The 22,444-nt window shown below is 41.0% G+C and overlaps 1 protein-coding gene across 4 annotated transcripts in view; it reads left to right on the forward strand.

The window, feature by feature from the left end:
• Positions 1 to 22,444, forward strand: part of LOC148038473 (uncharacterized) — a 155,704-nt gene that overhangs the window by 92,884 nt on the left and 40,376 nt on the right. For 3 of the 4 annotated variants that reach the window (XM_087672430.1, XM_087672447.1, XM_087672439.1), the window contains exons 4-5: positions 11,182 to 11,343; positions 11,637 to 11,725. In XM_087672430.1, the coding sequence (XP_087528556.1) occupies positions 11,182 to 11,343; positions 11,637 to 11,725 (251 nt within the window). The remainder of the gene's footprint in view (positions 1 to 11,181; positions 11,344 to 11,636; positions 11,726 to 22,444) is intronic. The other variant, XM_087672456.1, reaches the window with a different exon arrangement.

Genomic DNA, 22,444 nt, shown 5'->3' on the forward strand with positions numbered 1-22,444 from the left:
CTTGCTATCATTCAGTTATTGCCCAAGGTCCCCTCTCCATCCTCCTTGAAGCAATGGAGACCCATCTCTATTATGGGTTCTTTATATAAAATATTTTCTAAAATCATTGCCAACAGGTTGCAAAAAGTATTTCCGCAGTTGATTCATCCACGCCAATACGGTTTCATTAAGCATCGGAATATAATGCACAATATTTTGAATGTTCAACTGGGAATCAACTATTCTAAAGCTTCAGCCCAGTAGGTGGTTATGCTTCAGCTTGATTTTGAAAAGGCATTTGATCATGTTAGCTGGTCTTTTTTGCGATAGCTAATGACCACCATGGGATTGGGGCCTCGTATGATCTCTCTTGTGGATACTATTAGTCAGGGTGCTATTGCCCACATCGCACTTAATGGTGGGATCACATATGAAAATGCCTTGTCTCGGTATCTTCGACAAGGATGCCCTCTCAGCCCTTAATTGTTTGCTTTAGTCACTCACCCTATGCTTTCATTGTTGGACAAGTTGGCTAATCAAGGGGAGATAGTTTTTCTAACTCTTCCTAGTGGGGCCCAACTTTTGGGACAATCTTTGGCAGATGATTCCTTCATGTTTCTTAAGGTTGATCGCTTGAATGTCAATTGAGCAATGGTTGCATGGAATATTTTTGCTCTTGCATCAGGACTTCATATTAACACTCAGAAATCTACATTGCTTTCTTGCACAGAGAATGATTTGCAAGCCTTGGGGTGGCATGGAATTGTGATCTCTAGGGGAAACATAACCAGACATTTGGGCTATACTATTGGTGTGGATGTAACTCCTCCTACATTGCTGGATTGGATGTCATCCGGTATTCATGATCGGTTCATGTATTGGAAGTCTCAAGGCTGGCCTCTTCATGTGCGACTTAAGGTTACTCAATGCATCATGATCAGCACGATCTCGTATTTCTTGCCTCTTCTTCCTTGGACCAAGAAGTCTCTTCTGGAATTGGTACAACCTATCCGATTCATGTTGTGGAAAAAGAAAGGGAATCACTTAGGCTAGGTGTGGATTTCGTGGCAGCATATTACTACTCCTAAAAGGATGGGGGGAGCAGCTTTGTTGGATGCTAACTTGCATATGACAGCCTTGAGGCTAGCACTCTTCCAGGCATTATATATAGAGAGTCATTCTTGGTTAGACATTGCAAAAGTTTTCATAGAAAAGATTGGAATCTTTCATGGCAACACAGTTATTCATACTTCCTGGTGGCATGTGCTTAATTCCACAAGACTTGTAAAGGTCTCTGAGTCTTTTCTCATTTCTCATTTGATTGCCTCTTGGCAGGCGATGTTATGTCTTGTAGTTTGGCGCCCTCCAGATTTTTGTAAGGAGGAGAATTCGTTGCTAGGAGACGTGTTGGCTACTTCCAGGTTGTTGGATTGGCCTCATAAAGATTTGCACAAAGATAAGTTTAATCAGATGGCTCGTTTGGGGTTGCAGATAGTCCTTGATGGGGTCATTCTTGGACAGGCTTGTCTTTATTCTTTTAGGTGTATCTGTCAGCACTTCCGGGTACCTCACGGTTATCATGACATTTAGTTGTCTATACAGGATAGGATTTTGAGGCTCTCCCCTTTGCCAGTATTACAACAGTCTTTACCATGGTGTGATTGAAAGTTTGTGATTCTTGATGATTTTGAGAAAAGGTTAGCTAACCAAATTTATCATCAAATGGTGGAGGTCAAAAGATGGGTCACGGAAAAGGCTAACAAAGTATGGCATACTCGAGATAGTAAAAAGAAGTGGCAAGAAAGATTCATCTAGCTTTGGAAGTCTACAGTTTCGTATCAGGGTAAAGTGTTTATGTGGAGGCTACTAATTGGGGGTCTTTCAACTGGTGATGTGCCGTGAGCCCGCAAGATCTTTGTCGGTCATTGTGTGTTTTGTACTACATGCAATGAAATAGTGCTTCATCTTTTTGTCTCTTGCCTTGTTGCTAGACAAATTTGGAGTTTTGTTTCCTGTGTGTGGTTTGCGGCAACTCAGCACTGGATATCAGTTCGCTCATGGATTATGGGAAACATGATTTCCTCGTCTTCTTTGCATTCAGAGAGGTGTATTAACTTCTACAAAAGGTCAAGGAACTGTCATGTTTTCCAAGTACAATACGGAAACCATAATCTAAAAGGAAACAACTAGCTATGAAATGATAAACAACTGAAAAATACTAAAAATGCACTAGGGATCCAATACAAGGTGGAATTGATATGGATATTAGTATCACCTCAAGATATCTCTCATGGGTCTATCCAACATGGATGAGGAATATGCTAATCCGGCCAAAATCTGACTTAGAAGGGATCCCCAACTGTCTTAATGAGATCAAGGAAACAATGATGATGGTTTAAGATACCCCTATTAAGGATGTAGAGGTGAAGCATACAGTGGAGAGGGAGTAGGAAAACCTTTTTTTTAATCTTGCAGAGGCAAATGCAATTATGAGCACTTATATAGTAGCTAAGCATAAGAATCTAATGAAACATTAGGAAAAAAATGAATTCACAAATGGGCCTTTTAGTCCCCTCCTCTCTCCTCCCTAAAACAAGGAAAAAATGAGAGAAGAATAGTAAAATAATCCTCCTCTCTCTCCACTTTTACAATCTCGTTTTGCCTTTTTTATGTTATCTACAAAGATATACTCAGATTCCTTCTCTCTTCTCATTCAAAAAGTCTTTTTCAATCAAATTTTATATTAAAAAAGGACTTAGTTACGGGAGTGTGGTGCTTCGTTTTCAATGCAAAATGATTAGTAGATATGAGGTAATTGATTTTTTAATCGAGAACAAGGAAAATGAAATTTCGAAAGTTCCTTTTAAGATATTTTGGAGATTTTTTATATTCTAGCTTTTGGTCAAAAAACAAACCAACTGGGTAAATTTTGTGTTTTTTGGAGATGTTTTTGGAGGCAAAATAGAAATATCTAAAATACGAAAAGTGTTGGACATCCCTACCCTTTGAGCTATTTCCCCCCATATCTATACTTTCTCATGGCTCTATTGTGACCTCTTCTCTGTGTTTATGTAACCTTTATTAACAGAGTGAATTACTTACACCCTCCTTTCCCTTGGCACCTTTGTGTGCCTCTCTATGCATCTCCACTCTACCTCTTGTGACAACCAAGTAAGCTCCCCGTTTCTATTAATAGTAAAATGAATACAAGAAAGGAGCTGCATATTGAGGTAGAGATTGAATATGCCCCATTATTCAAAAGAACCCAACATATCAGTGTAAACCCTCACGTTTTGCAGAGTTGCAGGCAAATGGGATTGAAACATGTAGATTTGTGGGTTGATGGGGAATCTACTCAATTGACCTCTTAAACAATAGACCTCCAACTTTCTTAGGAATCACAAATTTGCTGAAATATGTGTGTGAGGGTAGAAATGGGTTACTCGGTTATACTAGGCGGCTCAATGTTTAGGCGTGCAAAGTATTTACAACTTGCCAAAGAAACCATAAAAAATTGCCATGAAGTGATCGTTGCACATCAACTTCATTTACAACAGCTCATAGGACAAGTGGTACAGCTGATCGACACTATAATTTAACAAAACAATTAAATTATTTCAATGTAGGACACTATCCATGACATTGGTATCTCATATGAGGAGGCAAAGGCACAATTGGATGACTTGAGAAAGATCAATAGCAAGCTAACACAGGAGCGTAAACGAAAGAAGAAGCCAATCAATGAGCTAATTGTGAATAGCGGCCAGTGGAAGTGGCGTATCAAAGCATGTAAGGCAGCTCAAAAAGAGAACCTAGGTGAGGGTGAGGTTGGATCGTGTATTAGTAGATTGTTGAAGGCAAGTACATTGGAAAATGCTTTGAGCAATCCTAAGTTTAAGGCTGTGAAGGAAAAGGTGATTGAGTGCATATTAAAAGATGTGTCAAATGAGTTCTCAGCTATGGATGCACAATCTATTTGTGGCAGGGCCGGTATTAATACAACGACTTACTCAAAGATATTCAAAGGTGTGAAGGTTGGGTTTGGTCATGTGCTGAAGAGAAATAGAATCGTGCCTCTTCCTCAACCTTCAAATTTAATAGAGGCCCGACAGCAACTTAATACAAAGGTTTTGGAGTTGATGGGAGATTCCATGCATATTCAATGTGTGGAAACACTAAAGGTTGGGACCAAAAATGCATATGAGGTGAAGTTCACCGAACTCAACAATTACTATTTAGATTGGAACAAGGTACAGTCGGCAATGGTAATGTACTACAATATGTCTGCTGAGGAATGTAATGGTAAATTGCAGTTTGTTATAAAATTAGATGAAAGTGAGGTCGTCAAAGGAGTAAAGCTTGAAAGAGTTAGTGTAACTCTAATGAATAGAGCTTTACAATTCGACAAGAACAACCCAGGAAACTTTAGTGTTCAATTTGAGCGCCATGTGTGGTGGCTCGCTGCATTTGAAGTTCCTAAGGAAACATTTGAGGTGCTGCAGTTGTTCTTTATGCACACAAGCATTCCAAGCATCATCGATCGTCAAGAATATGGTGAGATGCTCTCGGTTGAAGGGTATGGTCAATACTTGGTTGAATGGCATCTTGCAAGAGACTTGAAAACTTTTAAATGCATGTGTGGGATCTCCAATGGTGCAAATACAAAGAATCCATGCCTATATTGCTTGACAAAGAGGGTGGAAGGAAAGGACGGAAAGAAGAATTAGCAAAGGCTGAGAAGTGCTGCACCGATGCGCAATAGAGAAGATTCCACTTGGAAGCCCATCTTCAACATTCCCTTGGATCGTATTCACATTTTTTCATTGCATGCTTTTGTCAAAATCATGGAGAAACTTGTATATGAATACATTTGCTTTGCTTATAGGATGCAACTAGAAAAAGAAGCCATTGCAACATGTAGGAATGTGGAGCGAGTGCTATCAGAAATTGGGCTACACAAGCATCAAGTGACGATTGAAAAAGATGAGAAGAGATTAGGAAAATCTGGTAACTTGCTAAAAAAGCCTTGCTTTGGAGGAGCAAAGGCTAGGAAGTTTCTCTTAGCACCCATCAATGAGGAAGAGAATATCATGGTTCGTAGGCCGCAGAACTACGATGGGTGGAAAAAGTTACATTTTGCAGTTCCTGATTGAAGTAATGGAGGAAAAACAAGATTGGCCAAAGCTAAGGTTTGGATAAGTCTTAACAAATTGGCTCCCTTACTTCGCAAGATGGTATTTAACAATGAAGATAAGCAAGAATTTATCAATGCTGTGCATAGCTTCTATGAAAACATGGTGGAAGCATGGGGCAAAAGCTCTATCACGCATTACATGGTGCGTACTAAGTTAATATTTTAAAATTGTATGAATTGTATAAAATATTGAGCATAGTTTTACTCATGTGTGATATGTGCCTTTGTAGCATATCCTTGAGGCACATGGGCCATACTTTGCAGAAAAGGGAAGCATCGTAATTCGGTCCATACAAGGGATGGAAAATTCACATTGGATAGCGCGTGGTGCATATCAAAGAAAAACTGATCATGGTGGAGGGGTGAACGGTAGCAATCCAATGATCCATTTGCTATCTTGGTGGTATAGGATTATAGTAGCGGATGAAGCTAAACTCTTGCAAAAGAGAGCAAATGAAAGTGTTGATGAATCGGCTACAGACATGATGGAATTACGTCGTGTCACTAAAAGAGTGCATTATGAAGCCTCAAGTGCCAAAGAAAACCATGCCAAGTGGCTAGAAACAAGGCTTCGACAAGGCAGTAAATGGGTTCGAAGAGAGCTAATATAGTAAGATGAACAATGTGAGTCAGTGTGAATGCAATTCATAGTTTAAGAGAGAAAGAGAGAGTGTGCATCTATGTGAATGAGTCTCACATTTTAGGGTTATATAAAAGAGGGTTTCACTTTCTATCTTATTCATTGAGTTCTCACATCTCTTGTGTAGGAAAGATGGCTAGGTTTAAGGTAGTTGCAAATAAGCTTCCACTCAGACCCCCATATCGTGTTCAGCCCCTTGGAGCATCTACTAGCTCAGATGCACCTCCTTAACCTAATCCACCTTCCTCAAGCTGCCCTCACATGGGTCCTTCTCAACATTCTCATAAGAAATGCAAGTGGAAGCCAGGTACAGTGGCCTTGAGAGAAATTAGGAGGTATCAACGCTCTTTTAATCTCATCATTCTGAAGGCGAGCTTCTCGAGACTTGTTTGCGAGATTGTGTAAGACCTCTACTGCACAGAAAGCAGGAGGTGGTTTTTGGCACAAGGTCAGGATAGACCTGATCGCTTCACAAAAGAATATCTTCATGATCTACAGTGTGTTGCAGAGGCCTTTTTAGTTGACTTCATGACTGATGCTCAACGTTGCGCAATACATGCGAAGTGCATCACTGTAACTCCCAAGGACTTTCAACTTGTAAGAAATCTTCAAGCAGTGAAGGATGCATTTGTTCCAATGGAATGAACACAGTTTGTAATGTTATCTTTTTTGGTATAGTGTTATCCTCGTGCATTGGACATATGACTATGTCTCAGTGCAAAACTATTGTATGCGTCTTTAAAATATGAATTAAAATTTTACACTTGTCCTTCGCTCTCAACTTTGACTGTGCATCTTCGCTGTATTTTCAATTCTTACTTACAGTTTTTGTTAGAACTGTCAATTTCAATAGGAATAACATGCAAAAAATTGCCATTTCTTGTTGCAGACTTTACTCCTGATGCCTCTGTATAGTCTATGTGGTGCGAAGTTTCTAAGGGCCAGTAGTCACGATGTTAATTTCTCAATTATCAATCCATCCATAATTTTGGTGTGGGATAATTTTTAAAATACTAAACTGTATCGGAATGTGACCAAACTTTACACGCGCACTCGTTAGGTGGCCAAGAGTCCAAATTATTTTTTTTTGAAAAAAAAATGACTGCAGACTCCTGGTTCGAAGTCTGGCATTTGGAGCTACTTTCCGATGAAAATAAATAGGCTAGAAAGTGGTCCCAGACGCTAGACTTCGGACAGGGCAGCTGTAGGCATCATTTTTTGCCAAGATTTCACCGGTGGACTTCGGGGGACCCGACGCACCATACCGTCAAGTTTCATTGCATAAAAATATATGGTAGTTAGAAATCTCATCTTCTCCAGATAATCTTGTATTTTCATTTCCTCGAGTGTCAGGGAGGCACCTCTTTGGGCAGAGGGATCTATAAACTCCTTGGTAGGAAGCTGGGGCCTTGGTCCGAACAAATCATGCTGTAGTGCTTCAAATTCAGCATCTGGCACAAGGTAATTTTCTTCAACCGAGGTAATATGCTCTTGTGTTGCTATGATGGCACTCACAGTATCTAAGCTTGTGCCATTATATCTTCCAATCTCTGCCATTGTCGGACGCACATCCATGTAATCATAATCGATCAGGTCTTCTATTGAATCCCTGACTAGGATAGAAAACAACTCTTCTTCCTTCATTTCCAAGTATTGTAGTACATCTGATAGAAGCAAGTATTGTATACCATCTACTTCAATGGGTGTCAAGGAGGCAAGGTTGGGTTTGTTGACTTGTGGTTGTTCTGAAGAAGATGGCACCATGAGAGCCAACCCTTGCTCTGCCACCACTCGATGTTCCTCTTCAACATTTATGAGCTCTTCAATTGGTTCTTCTCCCGTGTATGTGATAGAAACAACCTGTGGAGTTGTATCTTCATTGCTCTCCTCCTCTAGGGGTGTATCCAATGCAAGGAGGTAAATTGCCAATGCGCAATCACACTCCACGAGATCCAAAGGTGATGTACCTAGTGCATTTTCCATGGGAACAATGCATACTTTGTGTGAAGGATCCACATGGGCCAGACACCTATTCACCACTTTTTGGTGATTCTTTCCTGCCTAAAATACCATGAGTTGTTCCAAAGGTACCCAAGTCATGTCGGATCCCTCGATGGAGTATGTGCATGTAGCAATGGTGCTCACAAAGTCTTCCAAAACCTGAAGGGGGGGATCCAACGATGAGAGCACACTTTCAAGGTTGAAGTTCTTAGAGAAAACCTGGAATATCTCGTCACCCTGGTTGGCAAAGATAGTCTCGTGGATCCACTCATCAAAGTGTGCACGAGCATCCATCGTAGTAGGTAGGAGGGATGTGGTGGATATAAAGAGATGAAGAGAGAGTGTGAAATGAAACAATGAAACAAGAACTAAACTAGTTCTACCTTAAAAACCTTAAGTTTTAAACCATTAAGGGCTATTCGCATGCGATATTTAGTTATGGCTTTACTTACGTCTTTGTAAAGTTTATATGCATAGGTAAATGTGTTGATGTGGAAAGTGTATAACAAGTGTATGATTTTGCATAAATACCATAATTTTTAAATATTGCAAGTTTGTAAGTGACAATATTCTATTGGCAAAAAAAAAATCCAAAAATTTTTAGGTGTTGGATATTACAACTTGTGGTGTTGGGATTTTTAGGGAGACTACACAATTTCTAAAATATGTGAAGCCACACACTGTCCGTTAGTAATAGTATCCTTAGCTCGGTTTCGAATTTTCCTACCATCTAGTTTAAAATAGAAGCTGACAGGTGGATTCTGCATTAACTTTGTAATTTTCTGGTGCATTATACTCAAGGGTCAATCATCCTCCATTTGCAACACTTGGGCTTGCAGCCCTCACAAATTACAGTAACATCCACAACTGCACTTTCACGCATGTCTTGATCAAGGCACAACCATTTACCCTTGAGCATCCTCCATCTACGATACTATCCATCATGCAACTAGGCCACTGCTATGCAAACAATGCTAGTTCTTCTTCTCCCATTCACTGGGAGGTGTGGTCCTCCACCTGACTCTTCAACTCTTTCTCTATCTGTGTCGTTGTCCACTCCCCTGAGTGAGAGGATTGAAGAAAAAAGGTGTAGTTTGGTCCATCCAGTGGTGCTAGTAGATGGACCTTGCCCCTCCTTGACTTACGAACTACGAAGATCCCCACCTCTAGAGGTAGTGGGAACTCTCCGCGCTCCGCAACTCTCAAGCAGGACCATGGGCCACTGCGGAAGAACTCCTGTGGCAACAGGTGTGCTTATCTCGGGAAAGTGTGACGGGCGGCAGGGGTGGATGAGTTGGTGGTTGTATGGGGAGGGGAGGATTGCTGGTGCGGGGAGGATGTAGTGTGTGAGTCATCACCTCTTGTGGGAGGAGGAGGGGAGGGTCTGGGGGGGATCACCTGAACCAGGTGTGGATCAAGGGGGGTGCTCGGTACGGGGGGTGGTGAGGGGGAGGATGGTCGAGGGATGGTGGGATGGATGGAGGTACATGGCAGGTTGGGGGGGGGGGGGGGGGGGGGGTTTTTGGTGGCCCTGGAAATGGGGGGTTGTGGGCCAGGGTCAGTTGGGGGGGGGGGGGGGGGGGGGGGAGGGGGCATGGGATGTGGGGGGAGGTGGGTGTGGGGGATGTGGGGAATCAGGAGAGGTAGTCTGTGGCGCGGGTGGTGAATGTGGGGGGTTGCGGTCTTGCCGGGTGGGGCGGGCAAGGGGGGGGGGGGCGCTGTGGAGTGCTTTGTCAAGGGGGGGTCGCTCGCCCACCTGCTTCCTGCTGCCGTCGAGGCTGGGTCTGAGACGCTGGCTGCGCCTTTCCTTGCCATCTCTCTCTCTGTCGTCTCTGGACCCATGTGAAGCCGTCAGTGTCTCCCTGCGGGCTTGTCGGTGGAGCCACCTTGACTCCGAAACACGTGCAACTTGCTGCCTAATGCTCAAAGTCGTGGCAGCGCAGGCACTGCCTTGGCTGCCGCGTCACAATGACCTGCTGTCTAAAGGAGTGTTTGTCGCCTTAGTCTCTAGGAACTGTGGGATATTTTTGACCTCTTTCACTGTCATCGGTACCTTTGGGACTCCTGCAGCAGTCACTGCATCTGCGAAGGACGCAGGAAGGATAGTGCCGAAGAGCCATCCAAAGTCTTCCACCGAATGGCGATACTCTATCTCTAGGCCAGGGAAAAGAAGGGTGATGGGGTGCCAAAGAAACCTGTTGTGGAGTGCAAATGCCTCCACAATAAAGCCACTGTACCAAGAGACCATGTATATGACCCGCTTCGTGGACGCATATGGTGAATTGGCAAGCAACTCGCGAGCTGCGTCTGCCGAGTTGAGCCTGACCATGAAAATCCCTTGGCCCATTAGGACCGCCTCCACGATCTGCGCTGTGCCTATGCGCAGCATGGAGTGAAGCCAGTCCTGAAGCTAGGTCCTAGCTGGGGAATGTCCTACTACCTGACTATAAATTGTTGTTTCCTTTAGCTCCAGCTCCTTAGCTCGGATGGCTAAGAGTTGCTGCTTAGAGAGGATGACACGCAAGGTGTTTGACTGGGGGGGCACTCGCTGAGTGCGCCGGCGATTGACCAGAGGTTTCCATTGCGTGTCCCTTCTGAGAAAACTACCAATCACGTCACGGTGCTACCTGAGGGGGGAAAGTTGCTGCAGATAGAGGGAGCAATTGGAGGGTGGGGGGAGCAATGGGGGGGGGGGGGAGCTGCTGTTTTTGGCGGGGGGGTATTGGACACCGCGGATGGAGGCAGCGTGCCGGGGGGTGGGGGGGACAGCAGGGCGGGGGTGGATATGGCGGGGACAGCAGGGCAGGTGGGGGGGTGGATAAGACGGTAGCAGGGGGGTGGGTATGGTAGGATGGGCCGCGCGGGGGATGGCAGTGCCACGGGGGAGGGAGATGGCAGGGGGCAGCGTTTCACAGGACGACAAGTGGGGGAGGGGCATGATGGCGGTGGGCAGGTAAGGCAGGGCGGCGCAAGGGAGAGGCGGGGGGATTGGCATGCTGGAACAGTCGTTTGGGGGGGGTGTGTTGGTGGAGCTTGCTACAAGGCGACGACTGGGGGAGGGCGCGCGATCGCTAGGGAGAGGCAGGGGGCTGGCACGATGGAGCAGTCGGGGCGGCAGCGTGACGTGACGGGCGTGGAGCGATGACTTCCCCTTGTTATATAATTCTTGATATGGAAGTCCTTTACAGGGCTGCTTTTTCTGGTTTTTAGCCTTGGGACACTTTGTTTTGAGGTGTGTTAATAGAATTTTTACTTTTCTCTGGAAAAAACATAGTCGTAATAGTTTGAAGTTAAAAATTATTGTGGGACAGTGGGCAATGAAATGGTGTACCTGTACAATAATGTCTGACTGTGATCAATGAAACAGAACTTTTGCATTGATCAAGCCTGATGGCATAAAGAATATGGGACGAATCATTGATATAATCTATGCAAATGGTTTTCTTATAAAAAAGCTAAGAATGTGTAAGCTGAGCCTTGAAGATGCACGGAATTTCTACAAGGTTCATTCAAACAAACCTTTCTATGGGTAAGGTCTTGTTCTGATTTTGTTGAGAAGACTTCCAATGTGGATTCCTACTGCACATATTCAAATGTTGCTAAGATAAATTCACCTGCAAGCAGTCAATGTTGATGATTTTTCATAGTGCTGAAGTTAATATTATGGTTTGACCATTATTAAATAAATAATGTAAGCATTTTTCTCTCATGCCACCTAGAAGCAGTGGCCTGTCAAAGATTGATCTCAGTGCTGAAACAGTTATGATTATTGAGCATTATGGAATGTAACATATAAAATTCTTGCTTTCTTGTCATTCTCAGGGCACTTACTCAGTTCATGTCAAGCGGATTGTGTGTTGCTATGGAATTAGTAGCAGAAAATGCAGCCAAAAGGTGGAGAGCACTATTAGGTAAGAGAAACTCTACCACTTTTGTTCAAAGATGCACAACTGCTTGAAAATTTTAGAAAAATTCTTCTGCCTTCAACTAGCTGTTGACTATTGCCAATCTCCATGAAGATACATTGGAGTTTTGGAGGTTGAAATATGCATCATTAAGGATAAGATGTTCGATGTCTTCCTTTTTCTTCAGATTTTTGTGCCGTTCTGCCTCTATCTTCTTGATTCATCCCATCTCCGAGAAGGGCCAGTGGCTTCATGCAACACAGATAAGCACATGTCACCAGTATGGACCACTAAACTCAATGAACTCATCAACACTGCTGAGCAAGATTCCAACTACCTTTAGCACATGTTGGCTTCACATTATTTTGAGGGTGGGCTGGTGGTTTATGGTGCCAACTCTTGAGGTTTTGAGTCAGTTAGATGCCAGTCCTACATAGGAACCTTTTACTTGTATGCCATCACGTTAGGATTTTTCAGGCTGGTCTCAAGGTCTCATTTCAATTTTTACTGAGTGGTATGGGGTACATTGGAGGGAATAATGGAGCCAAGTGATTGTTGAAGAGTGGGAAGTGGGTGGTTGCCAATTCCAATTTTTGACTGCTGCCTTACCATTTAAAATTGGAAGCAAGGCCAAAATTCAGTGTACTTTGACATGTCACCATGCTCCCTTGGCCTGAGTCCCATGCCCAATCTGAGCTAGACCTTTAGAAATTTTGGATAAGATGGGCAGTTTTGTTGTGTAGAAAGTTGAGAAGAACAGGAGAGAAGCAACATACTGACTATTGTAAGGACTTGATGATCACTACAGCTCCCCTAGCCATGGAAAGTGACCGGCCAATGAGCAAGCCACTTTTAACCGAGTTGTCAAGCCAACTCCTAGATAGGTGATTTTTACTACTAACTGCAATAACTCTGCCTAACCTTCTAGATATTTATGATAACCCTTCACTATAGTAGTCCAACTAGTACTCTCTCAATGTCTACAAATTAAACAAGTTACTTAGTTAGTCTATTTTTCTTTTTAATAATTGCTCACAGATAGGTTTCTAACTTGGGTACTAGAATTCTGAATCTAGGAAAAACGATGGTTTTCCCCATCTTTCAGGGGTGGCTCCTCATAAATTGCTCCTGTCATACTAGTGGCGGTTTATCCAGGAAATTTTTATATTTGACTTTAGAAATATTGTTTCATAACATAGATTCAATAGGGTCTATAAGTATATCTCCATTTCAGTTCCTTCTTAAATGTTTCCTTCTCCACCTTTTATAAAATGTTTCCTTCTCCACCTTTTATCAACTAACATGTGATAAACCCATAAACTTTAATTCCCCTTTTTAAACGTTTCCCTTTTCCGTTTTGCACAATTCGTCGTTGCTATTAATGTTTAAACAATTAATTCATTTTTATTTTCCAATAGTAACGTCCTTTCTTTCTTTTTCTTTAACTAAACATAAATCATGACAAAAACAAGTTCTTTCCACACTCTTATGCGTCCACATACACAGTTCATTTTAAAACCCCAATGTATCCCATTAATTATCAATTATCCTAATGGCGCTCCACTCTTAACTCTTTTGATCGCTCAAATAATGTTTATAGAAAATAAAATATAGAATTTCAACTTAGATACTAAGGCTTCCCCTCATGCCATCGGATGATTGTTTTATTAAATTTTTTGATATTCATAGTTTAATTTTAGGATTATAATTTTTCCTTGACATAAGTGATTATTATAAAAGACTATTACATTTCTTATTTTTACCCCTCCCTATATTATTGAACAGCACATCACATATCTTTTAATTTTCTCAAAATAAAAACATCATGTTTTTCAATGTAAACATCTTTTAAAGACAATATAATTAAATTGTTTTCCTTTTGTTTAAATTTGCAAAAAATCCATTGACACATCAGAAATTATCTTTTCAGTTCTCCATGAATAGTATAATTTTTTTATTGATAGAAAATCCATTTTTTAATATGGAAACTGTTATTTTTCTTTTAAAAATAACTATTTTTGAATTTTTAAATATACTGAATAGTCTTTAAAAATTATGAAAAAAATTCAATAAATTTTCAGAATTATTGTCTTTATGGGAAAAATATCATAGGTTATAATTTTTCAATCAGCAATTTTATAAAAATTTATTTGTAACATTTTTAAGTCCTTTTCAAGCCTTTTTGACTATTTTCCATTTTTAGAAAATAGAAACAGGTCTACATAAATACAAATAACCATTTAGCGTAGGAAAACAGGTTTCAAGGCATTTTCTAAAAATAATAAACTGAAGATTTACTCATGCTATAACCTCTATTTTTGTTAAACGGTTTAGGTGCGTACTTGTAAAATCCGCGGGTTGTCGTCGCATCTTTGGAAGCCGCGTCCTCTTTCAGTCCAGTCGTGGAAAGTCTAGCTTCCAGCCAGTTGTCCTGACCGCGAGTTCTTCCTATCGCCCTTGCTCTCCTTCCACTTCTTGCGCGCCATTGATTTTAACAATGGAAACTGCCCTTTAGGGATTTAAAAGAATTAAACTCTTAATTAAGAGTTAATCGGCCATGGCTTTTTGTATTCTTCATGTCGACGACTTTAGGAAAGATAATGTAATTATGGATCTTGGCCATCTGATCACGGATTTTTGCGCGAAGCCATGCGATTGAAAAAGAGGAAATCATGCTCTAGACCTACAATCTCAGTCTGCCCAAGTGTATTGAGGCTCCGGATTGGTCATTATGAAGAAAGACATGGCGATAGAGGAGAGGAGCAATAATTGGTATTATTTTGGATATCAACAATTAAATTGTATTCTTTTTACTTCCTTAAACTTCCCTCTGCTCCTATTGCACCAATCATATGGGCAAAAGATGGCGCCCTCCATCTCTCCTCTCTCCTTCCAATATGGCGCCCCTTCTTCTCATCTCGTTCTTTCTTTATACCTCTCCCCTCTCTCTCTTTTTATCTTATTTGACTTGATGTATATTCCACCACTGCTTTCTCCTTCCTGTAAAATTGGGGTCTTCCTTGTCGTATCGTCTTCCCAGGAGACAAACACGTCCACAAGATCAGCAATGCAGTCTGCTACATTGCAAAGAAATCGGTGTCGATGGCCATCCTGACGGCCCACCCTGCGATGGCCAGCACGATCATGTAGAGCATCAGATTCAACATGACGAGAGGAAGGGTGACGTAGCGTGTACTGAAGGCCATCTCTCTCTCTCTCTCTGAGGATTGTACGTGAAGATGGTGGTGGACGATCTTCATGAGGATGAGGGCTGGCGATGATCCAAGGATGACAGTAATGAACTCGTGATCGACATCGACTATTAGGACGATGGCAAGATTGCCTCCTCTCCCTATTTCACTGACTGAATGGCGTTCTCTCTCTTTCTGGCTTCGATAGGCACACTCTCCCCTTCTTGATCACGTCCCCCTTCTTCTTCAACGATCTCTCTCACACATAATGTTCTCTATCTCTCTCCCTCTCACGACGTTACGAAAAATGATGATGCTCCCCCTTTTTTCTTTCTTGGCAACCGCCTCCATGTTGCCACTTGTTGAATTTTGCTTGCAAGGAAAATGGGGCATCCACTGTGATCGCCAAGTGTTGAAGGCATGGGGCATCATGCCCTCAACAAAACAAATAATCCACACACACGACTGTCATGCAAAGAATAGAAGAGAGAGAATGAATCGTAACTGCCATTCCTTCATTCATGCCGATTACAAGAAGTTATGCTTTTTTAAAGAACCATCGTCACTGCCTCATAAATGACACTTATGTGCACCCTTATACACTCGGCACGCACGAGGGAATAGTTGCGTAGCAATTGAGAACCCATAAATTCCCTTGGGAGAGGTCGAATGCCTTATCCATTAGGGTTTACATTGAATTTTGAGACAATAATGAAAATATCTTTTGGCATTGATTCACCAAAAGACTCTTCTTGAAGCTTTGTCCAAGATTATGCTTCTTGTAGGCTCTGTGTCTGTAGGTGGTACATCCGGTCTTCTCTTTTCGTGGTATGCTCCCTTTGGATCACTTCATCCTTGCCAATAATTATCTTCTTGAATCAGCCTCCAGAAAAACCCCTTGATGTCGATGCATTAAGAGACTCCTTCTTTACCAACTCCCCTCATTGGGTTTGTATTCGTGACTCCGCTTAATAAACACCCTCTTACACATGAATGTCTCTTTACTTTACTTGCATTATCTACTCTGTGACCCCACCATGGTGGCATTATCCTTCTCTGGTTCAGCATCAACGTGCGGCTTGAGAGCAAGCGAAGCTTCTGTCCATGCTAAATCACTTGAACCTCTCTCAAAAGTTGATACGCCTGATCAGAAAATGTTAGATCATTAATCTTGCACAACTACCCTCCTTCATAATCATCTTTCTTCTATGGCATCTTGTATCAGAAGCACACGCAGCTGCAATTCTATCTCCTTCATGAAAATCTCTCTCTGGTAAGATGGCACCCTCCTCCATATTTTCTCTTCTCAGCATGATTTCCAATGATCCTTTAGTGCCTTAAAATGGCAATGGCTATAAGCAAATGAGACTTGGAAGATGGCGATGAAAATGATAAGTATTGCCATAGTGATGATGATGCAAATGAAGAGAAGAAATGCAAGAGGCAAGGTGATGATTTTTCGAAAGATGATCTCTCTCTCTCTTTCCTTCCCACTACAAGGCCTCCCCTTCTTTTTTCTTCATTTTACTCACTCTAAAATCTTTCAATTAATTAACCTATATTCAAAAGAACATCTCCAACTTGCAAACCTCGTGCAATTCTTTAGACTTTCAATTCTTTGCATGTTATTCTCAGTTATGTAAAGAATCCTCAAACATGGGCAATGATGAAGACCCTCAATCCAAGAGATATTCTGCTGTACTAATGATAGGGATACGAACCGAAAGTCCCCTAATACTCTTGTCCTTGACAATTTGACCGTCTCATTGAAAAATCCTATGTTGGTTGCGGAAAGGTTCAAGCTTTCCAATTACTTGATATTCAACACCTCCCCAAAGGGATCTCCATAATAATCAATGATCTAATGATCACCCCTTGATCATCACGACAGTATTACTGTAGACAATAATCACAATCATAATGCTGTGTGTTCTTCATAAGTAATTTAATCCTTGGGAGGTAGGAGGTAGCATAACTTGTGAAATCCCCCATCCCTTAGATTAATACTAAGATATCCTATCAACCTGTCAAGACCTTGCCAAGTCTAAAAATCCCCCGAAAACCCCTAATTTATAACAAGGTCTTATCTTCTCTAAGTGATAATAATCCCTACGGGAAAATTTTAAACACTCATAGCTGAGATTCACTAAATAAATCTATCAGATTTTGTATCAAACTCCACCTTCCTCTCGTACAAGAACTTCCTTGTACCAACATCTCCTGGCTAGACTGCAAGGACACGGCCTCCAAAGACAACAACTACGAACACCGCATCTGCATTAAATTAATGTAAAAAGATGGTAATAGTGTATCAGATGTATACAATGTTGTTGAAAATTTTTGCAATGTGTGACATGTTTCTAGGTATTGTCAGAAAGATGGAAGTGTCTACTACTCATAAATCAAGTTCTACTTGATCCACTCTAGCACTGGAATACATTATTGTGCCACTGTAAATTCCAAGCCCACTTGGAATCTTAAGTAATGGAATATTCGTCTCTATTCACCCAACAAAATCTAGGTGTAGACCAGTTTTATGAGTAAACCAATTGACTTACATTCATTGTTTTTCACATCCATTGTAATATAATTATTTTGGCTAAACAAAACATTATTATTTTTCTCTAGATTTGGATTATTAGAGGAAGATCCCCTTCAAAGGTTATAGTGGAATCCATTAGAGTGGGTTTTGAGAGATCCATTCCTTGATACGCCATGTGATGTGGCCTTATTTGGCTATACTACTAAGTTGTGGAGGAGGATATAGATGAGTAGGATTAGAACACAACCAGTAGCCACTTCTCATTGGCATAGAGAGGGCAACTTAGATTATCTTTTGAGACTTTTGGAGGAGGCTAGAAGATAGCTCTAGACCTAGCAAGATGTCCCTCTTCCTAGGGCTATTTAGCTCATAGGAGCTTAGCAGTTGGTACATATGGCTTGAGTATGGTAAGATCTCTATGCACGTGTGAAATGTAGTGAGCTAAAGGAGAGGTAGAGACATTGCTTATGGGATTGTCCTAGAGCTTAAGAGGTATGGAGGAGAGCCCTCAGGGCGGTCTTTCATGGCACAACAAAGACCATAGTTGCGACTTAGGTCCACAGCTTGGGTCATAGACAAAAGCCTAGCATTGTAGATACGAGAATTTTCAAGGGAGCCACTCCATTTTCATCATTGGCCAACATTTAAGCAAGATCCCTCGTCTAGACTACTTGTAGGTACAATGGAAGTAATGCTGTCAAAGATGGGAGTTGATTGCTAGCATTATTGCCTAGTATATTTGGAGTGCAAGGTGTAGCCATGTTATAGACCTCTAGGACATCTCCATTGTAGAGACTCTTTAGAGGATTTGGATAGAGATCATCCATGCTATACATGGGAGATGAGAGAGATTGCATAGTATGAAACATTCCCCTAGGATCCAACTTACACATAAGACTCACAAGCCAATCCCCTAGGACATCAGAATCATCTCCCTAAGATCCAACCTGCACATGAGACTCCATGCAAGCCAAACTCACAATAAAAGGGACTAGATATTAGACTCATCTTTGAGCTTTAGAGCCAAATGATCTTACCCTTGAGCCTAGGAGCTAGCAACACTTTGAATCACACCTCATCCTAAGGGTTGGCGTTCCATACCACTAACCTACACCATCCTGGTGTATAGATGCGTCGGCCAATGGGCCAAGAGTCCAAGAGTGGTGATCACATAATGAATGTGCTCAATAGGGCCTTGATTCCTATAAATAGGACTTGACTGTCCTAACCTAGAAGTGTCCTAAGTGTATTTGCACTTAGTCACTTTGTAACCATTGTGACTAATACTACTAGCGCCCATTTGGATGTCCAAGGATGTAACACTTTGTTATGGGGATGTGAAATTTTGAGATGCTTTTGCCGATAACATTTGGTTAAGTTATTAATTAAATGTGCAAGGTTACTAGCACATGTGATGCATATGGCAGTTATTTCATGGTAATAGGCCAAGGACCTTGAGGATGCAGTGGGTGCTAAAGGCAAAAGTTATAATAAGTTATGTTTGGGCAGGTATTAGGTGTTACATGGTGTTAGATTTCGGCCTAGACCAATTTATTGGCCACTAATGTCAATGGTGACATTAGAGACTGGGCATTAATTAAGTAATTAATGCGAGTCTAAGGGTCAATAATTGATCAGTGATACTTTGAAGATAAATTGGCCTAGCCAATTTAATTATTGGCTAGTGAAATTAATTTTTTGAGTATTAGAATAAATATTAAATCAATTTTCAGAATTAATATTTTGAAAATTAATTTAATAAGTTGGATAATGTTGAAAAATTAGATTAGAAGATTGCCACTTAGCAAAACTTGCCCATGCAATTGAGAAAACGTGTTAAGGGATTGGTGGAGTCTATTTCAGTCATTGTGAGAGAGGAGGAGGTTGTTAGAGAACAAGGAGAGGTTGCTCATGTGATTTGCAGCCACCATGGATCAGTCCTACAGCATATGACAGCAGTTTGGAGTACTCTAGAAGTAGGTGGCAGCAGCCCAAGGTCCTTCTAGTGCAGACGACAACATACAAGAGGGGGTAGCAACCTTTTTGATGGTCCTAAGCTATAGGTGACAGCCTCCATGGCAGTTTGAGTAGGGCAGCAATAGCTTTTCAGTGTTCCTTGCAATGAAACTTTGAAATTTCTCTCTCTATAGCATTCTCTCTCATTCTCCAGCCATTTCGTAAGTTATCTTAGCATTCTTCCGTAGTTTGAGCCATCAAAGGAGAGATTTCAGTTAATCTTTGCTGTAAATCCTAATTTATAACAAAATTAGGATTTTGATAGACCCCTTGGGATGTGTGCTCAAAATTGAGGGCTTTGGGATTTGAATTTCAGTAGTTGAAACTGAGGAATTTCAGGGAGATTCAAGAGGCTAACCAACCAATATTAGATTGGGGTTGAATTTGTCTTTCAACGAGCAAGGTGAAGGCTAATTTCTAAGCAAACCAAGGGAAAAATTGGTTTGGAGGCTTGTTGGTCAGTTTTGATAGCAAGAGGCACTTGGATTAGCAGAGGAGATTAGACGATCTTAGTTGTACTCCTTCCATTTGCAATATAAGATAAAGAAATACCACAAGGGGCACCAGTTTTGGGGCCAACTGGGTGTCCAATGTCCAAGATTAAAGTGGTAAAAGTGTGCATTTTCAGTCTATGTGAATTTTATGCTTGCTGTAATTAGTACTTAATTAGGTTATTTACACCCTATCCGAGGAAGAAGGTTGGTTGCATACTTTTCCCCTTATGAATGATTGTTGTTCTTAGCAATATGCATAGGGACAAAGTGGAAAAGATGACTTTTCAATGAACGTACGGATTCTCAAGTAGCCTTTGCCTTTGAGCGATTTTTCCACTTGACCAAATACTCGGGATAAACTATCGAATGGGAATGCTTAGTCCTAATATCAAGAACCAATTCGAGTTTGAGTGGAAGATAATGAGTAGTATCCTCAAGTCATGGCATCGATGAACATGCCAAGAGTCCAAGAGTGGTGTGATCACAGAATGAATGTGCTCAATAGGGATTTGAGTCCTATAAATATGACTCGACTGCCCTAAGCCTGAAGAGTTCTCAATGCATTCACACTAAGTCACTTTGTAGCGACTATGAATAATGCTACTAGCATCCATCCGGATGTCCAAGGATGTAACACGATGGCTCTAAGAAGATGAGGAGTAGGAGAGATGCCTCCTTGCCTACCTGGGACTCTAGTACCTTCTTTCACCTAGCCCTTAGATACTTTGCTATTATGTTCCACTAGAGGAGATAGAGTTGAGTGCAGAGATTGAAATAGATCCTCTTGAATGTGTACCAACATTTTCCAGTTATCTCATTAACAAAAAGTGATATGTATTGTTAAATAATATTCAACACCTTTTTTATCTTAGAGAAGATTACTGCTTGGCAATCCTTGTTTCATGGGGTCAAAATGATAAGAATTTTATAGGTTATGAAGAGGAATTGCTAGCAACTCTTGATGTTGAGGAAGAGAATTTTCAAGACAGCTCTATAGCCTTTCATTCTTGTATTAATCAAATCGTGGAATATGAAAAGGAAGGGATACCTACAGAGGAAGAGTACTTACAAATTCAATAGAGACTTGGTATTGATAACATGGGGTATGAAGAGGAACTAAAGTATCCATCAGAGGAGAAACCAAAAATTTCAATAAATCTATATGATGATAGTATTCTTGAAGAAGATGAAAACCCTAAGGTATGAAAAATAATTCTAAGATATCCATTGTGATTTATATTAGAAAATGTTATGCATTATAGACAAATATTTTTTTCTTTGAGGTGTTATTTATAGAATTTCTTTTCTTTGGAAAAAAAGAACTCTAGCTCTAGAGAACTCGTGCAACTCTTTGGTAGGAGTAAGGGATCTTCAGAGATCCACCTCCTTAGATTGGTGGCTAGGGAGTTCATGTCTTGTATCATGAAACTTTGTCTTCGTCAAATGTTGATAACACAATACATGGGTACTTAAGCCCATCATGGGTGTATTGGAAGGTATTCTATTGTTGCATTGGTAGGGCATCTGAGGCTTTCCAACCATGAAAAATTCTAAGTCCTTGTGTCAAACTTAGATCAAGAAACATTTGGTTGTCTAGCACAAGTTTTGACACTCATGACATGGATCAATAGGTATTTTGATTATAATGAAAGATAGGTTAGATAAGGTAGTTCTTACATGAATCGCTTTGATCATGAAAATTGGAAAAAATCCAAACTTTATATCTTCTTAAGTCAAAATGAGTTGAGTGTGCTGACCTTAGAGATCTATTGATGTTACTTGTAAAGGCCCATAAATCCTTTGAAAAAAAATTGACTTAAGGGTCCTTTTTTCTAACTCATAGTGGAGATCAAGGTGAGGGCAAAATCATGGAGGACTAAAGAGGATGATTGATGAGCAATCATTTTTTCTTTCAGTGGACAAGAATTGTTGACAATCTGAATTTACCATAGTTAAAAGGGTCTTCAACCAAACATCTTACATAAACAAGTACTTTTTTTTTGTGAAATAAAGGTGTGGCTTGTTATATTACTTAGAAGAAAAATACAATTAAATACAAATGCTCAACATCTAGTTGGAGTAGTCTATGAATCAAAATTCACTCATATATGTAAGCCTCCTAGGATAGTGTGAGGGGGTGGGGGATAGAATCCATGGTGGAGGGAGTGTAGCACCACGAAAGGTGGCCATCTTGTAAAGTAAAAAATAGGCCATGACCACCCCAAGTATAAAGAAACTATTGCCCAAGCTTGATCAGTGTCAAAAGTCCCTTGTAGTGGCTCCCAATGGCCTTGGTGTAAAGATATGCTAGGGTTTGCAAGTATTTGCATGTACGTATATCATTTACCTTTGTATGATCCAATTTGCTAATGTATTGTGAAAAGGGGTATCTTTTTTGTGCCCTATGGACTTAGAGCTGTTGGCAGCTAATGTCCTTGAGCTTTCTTCACACAATGTTCATACATTCTGTGTTCATACATTG

Source organism: Lygodium microphyllum, chromosome 3 (assembly GCF_053477565.2).
Source record: "Lygodium microphyllum isolate KBCC chromosome 3, Lygodium_microphyllum_v1.1.10, whole genome shotgun sequence".
Classification (NCBI taxonomy): domain Eukaryota; kingdom Viridiplantae; phylum Streptophyta; class Polypodiopsida; order Schizaeales; family Lygodiaceae; genus Lygodium; species Lygodium microphyllum.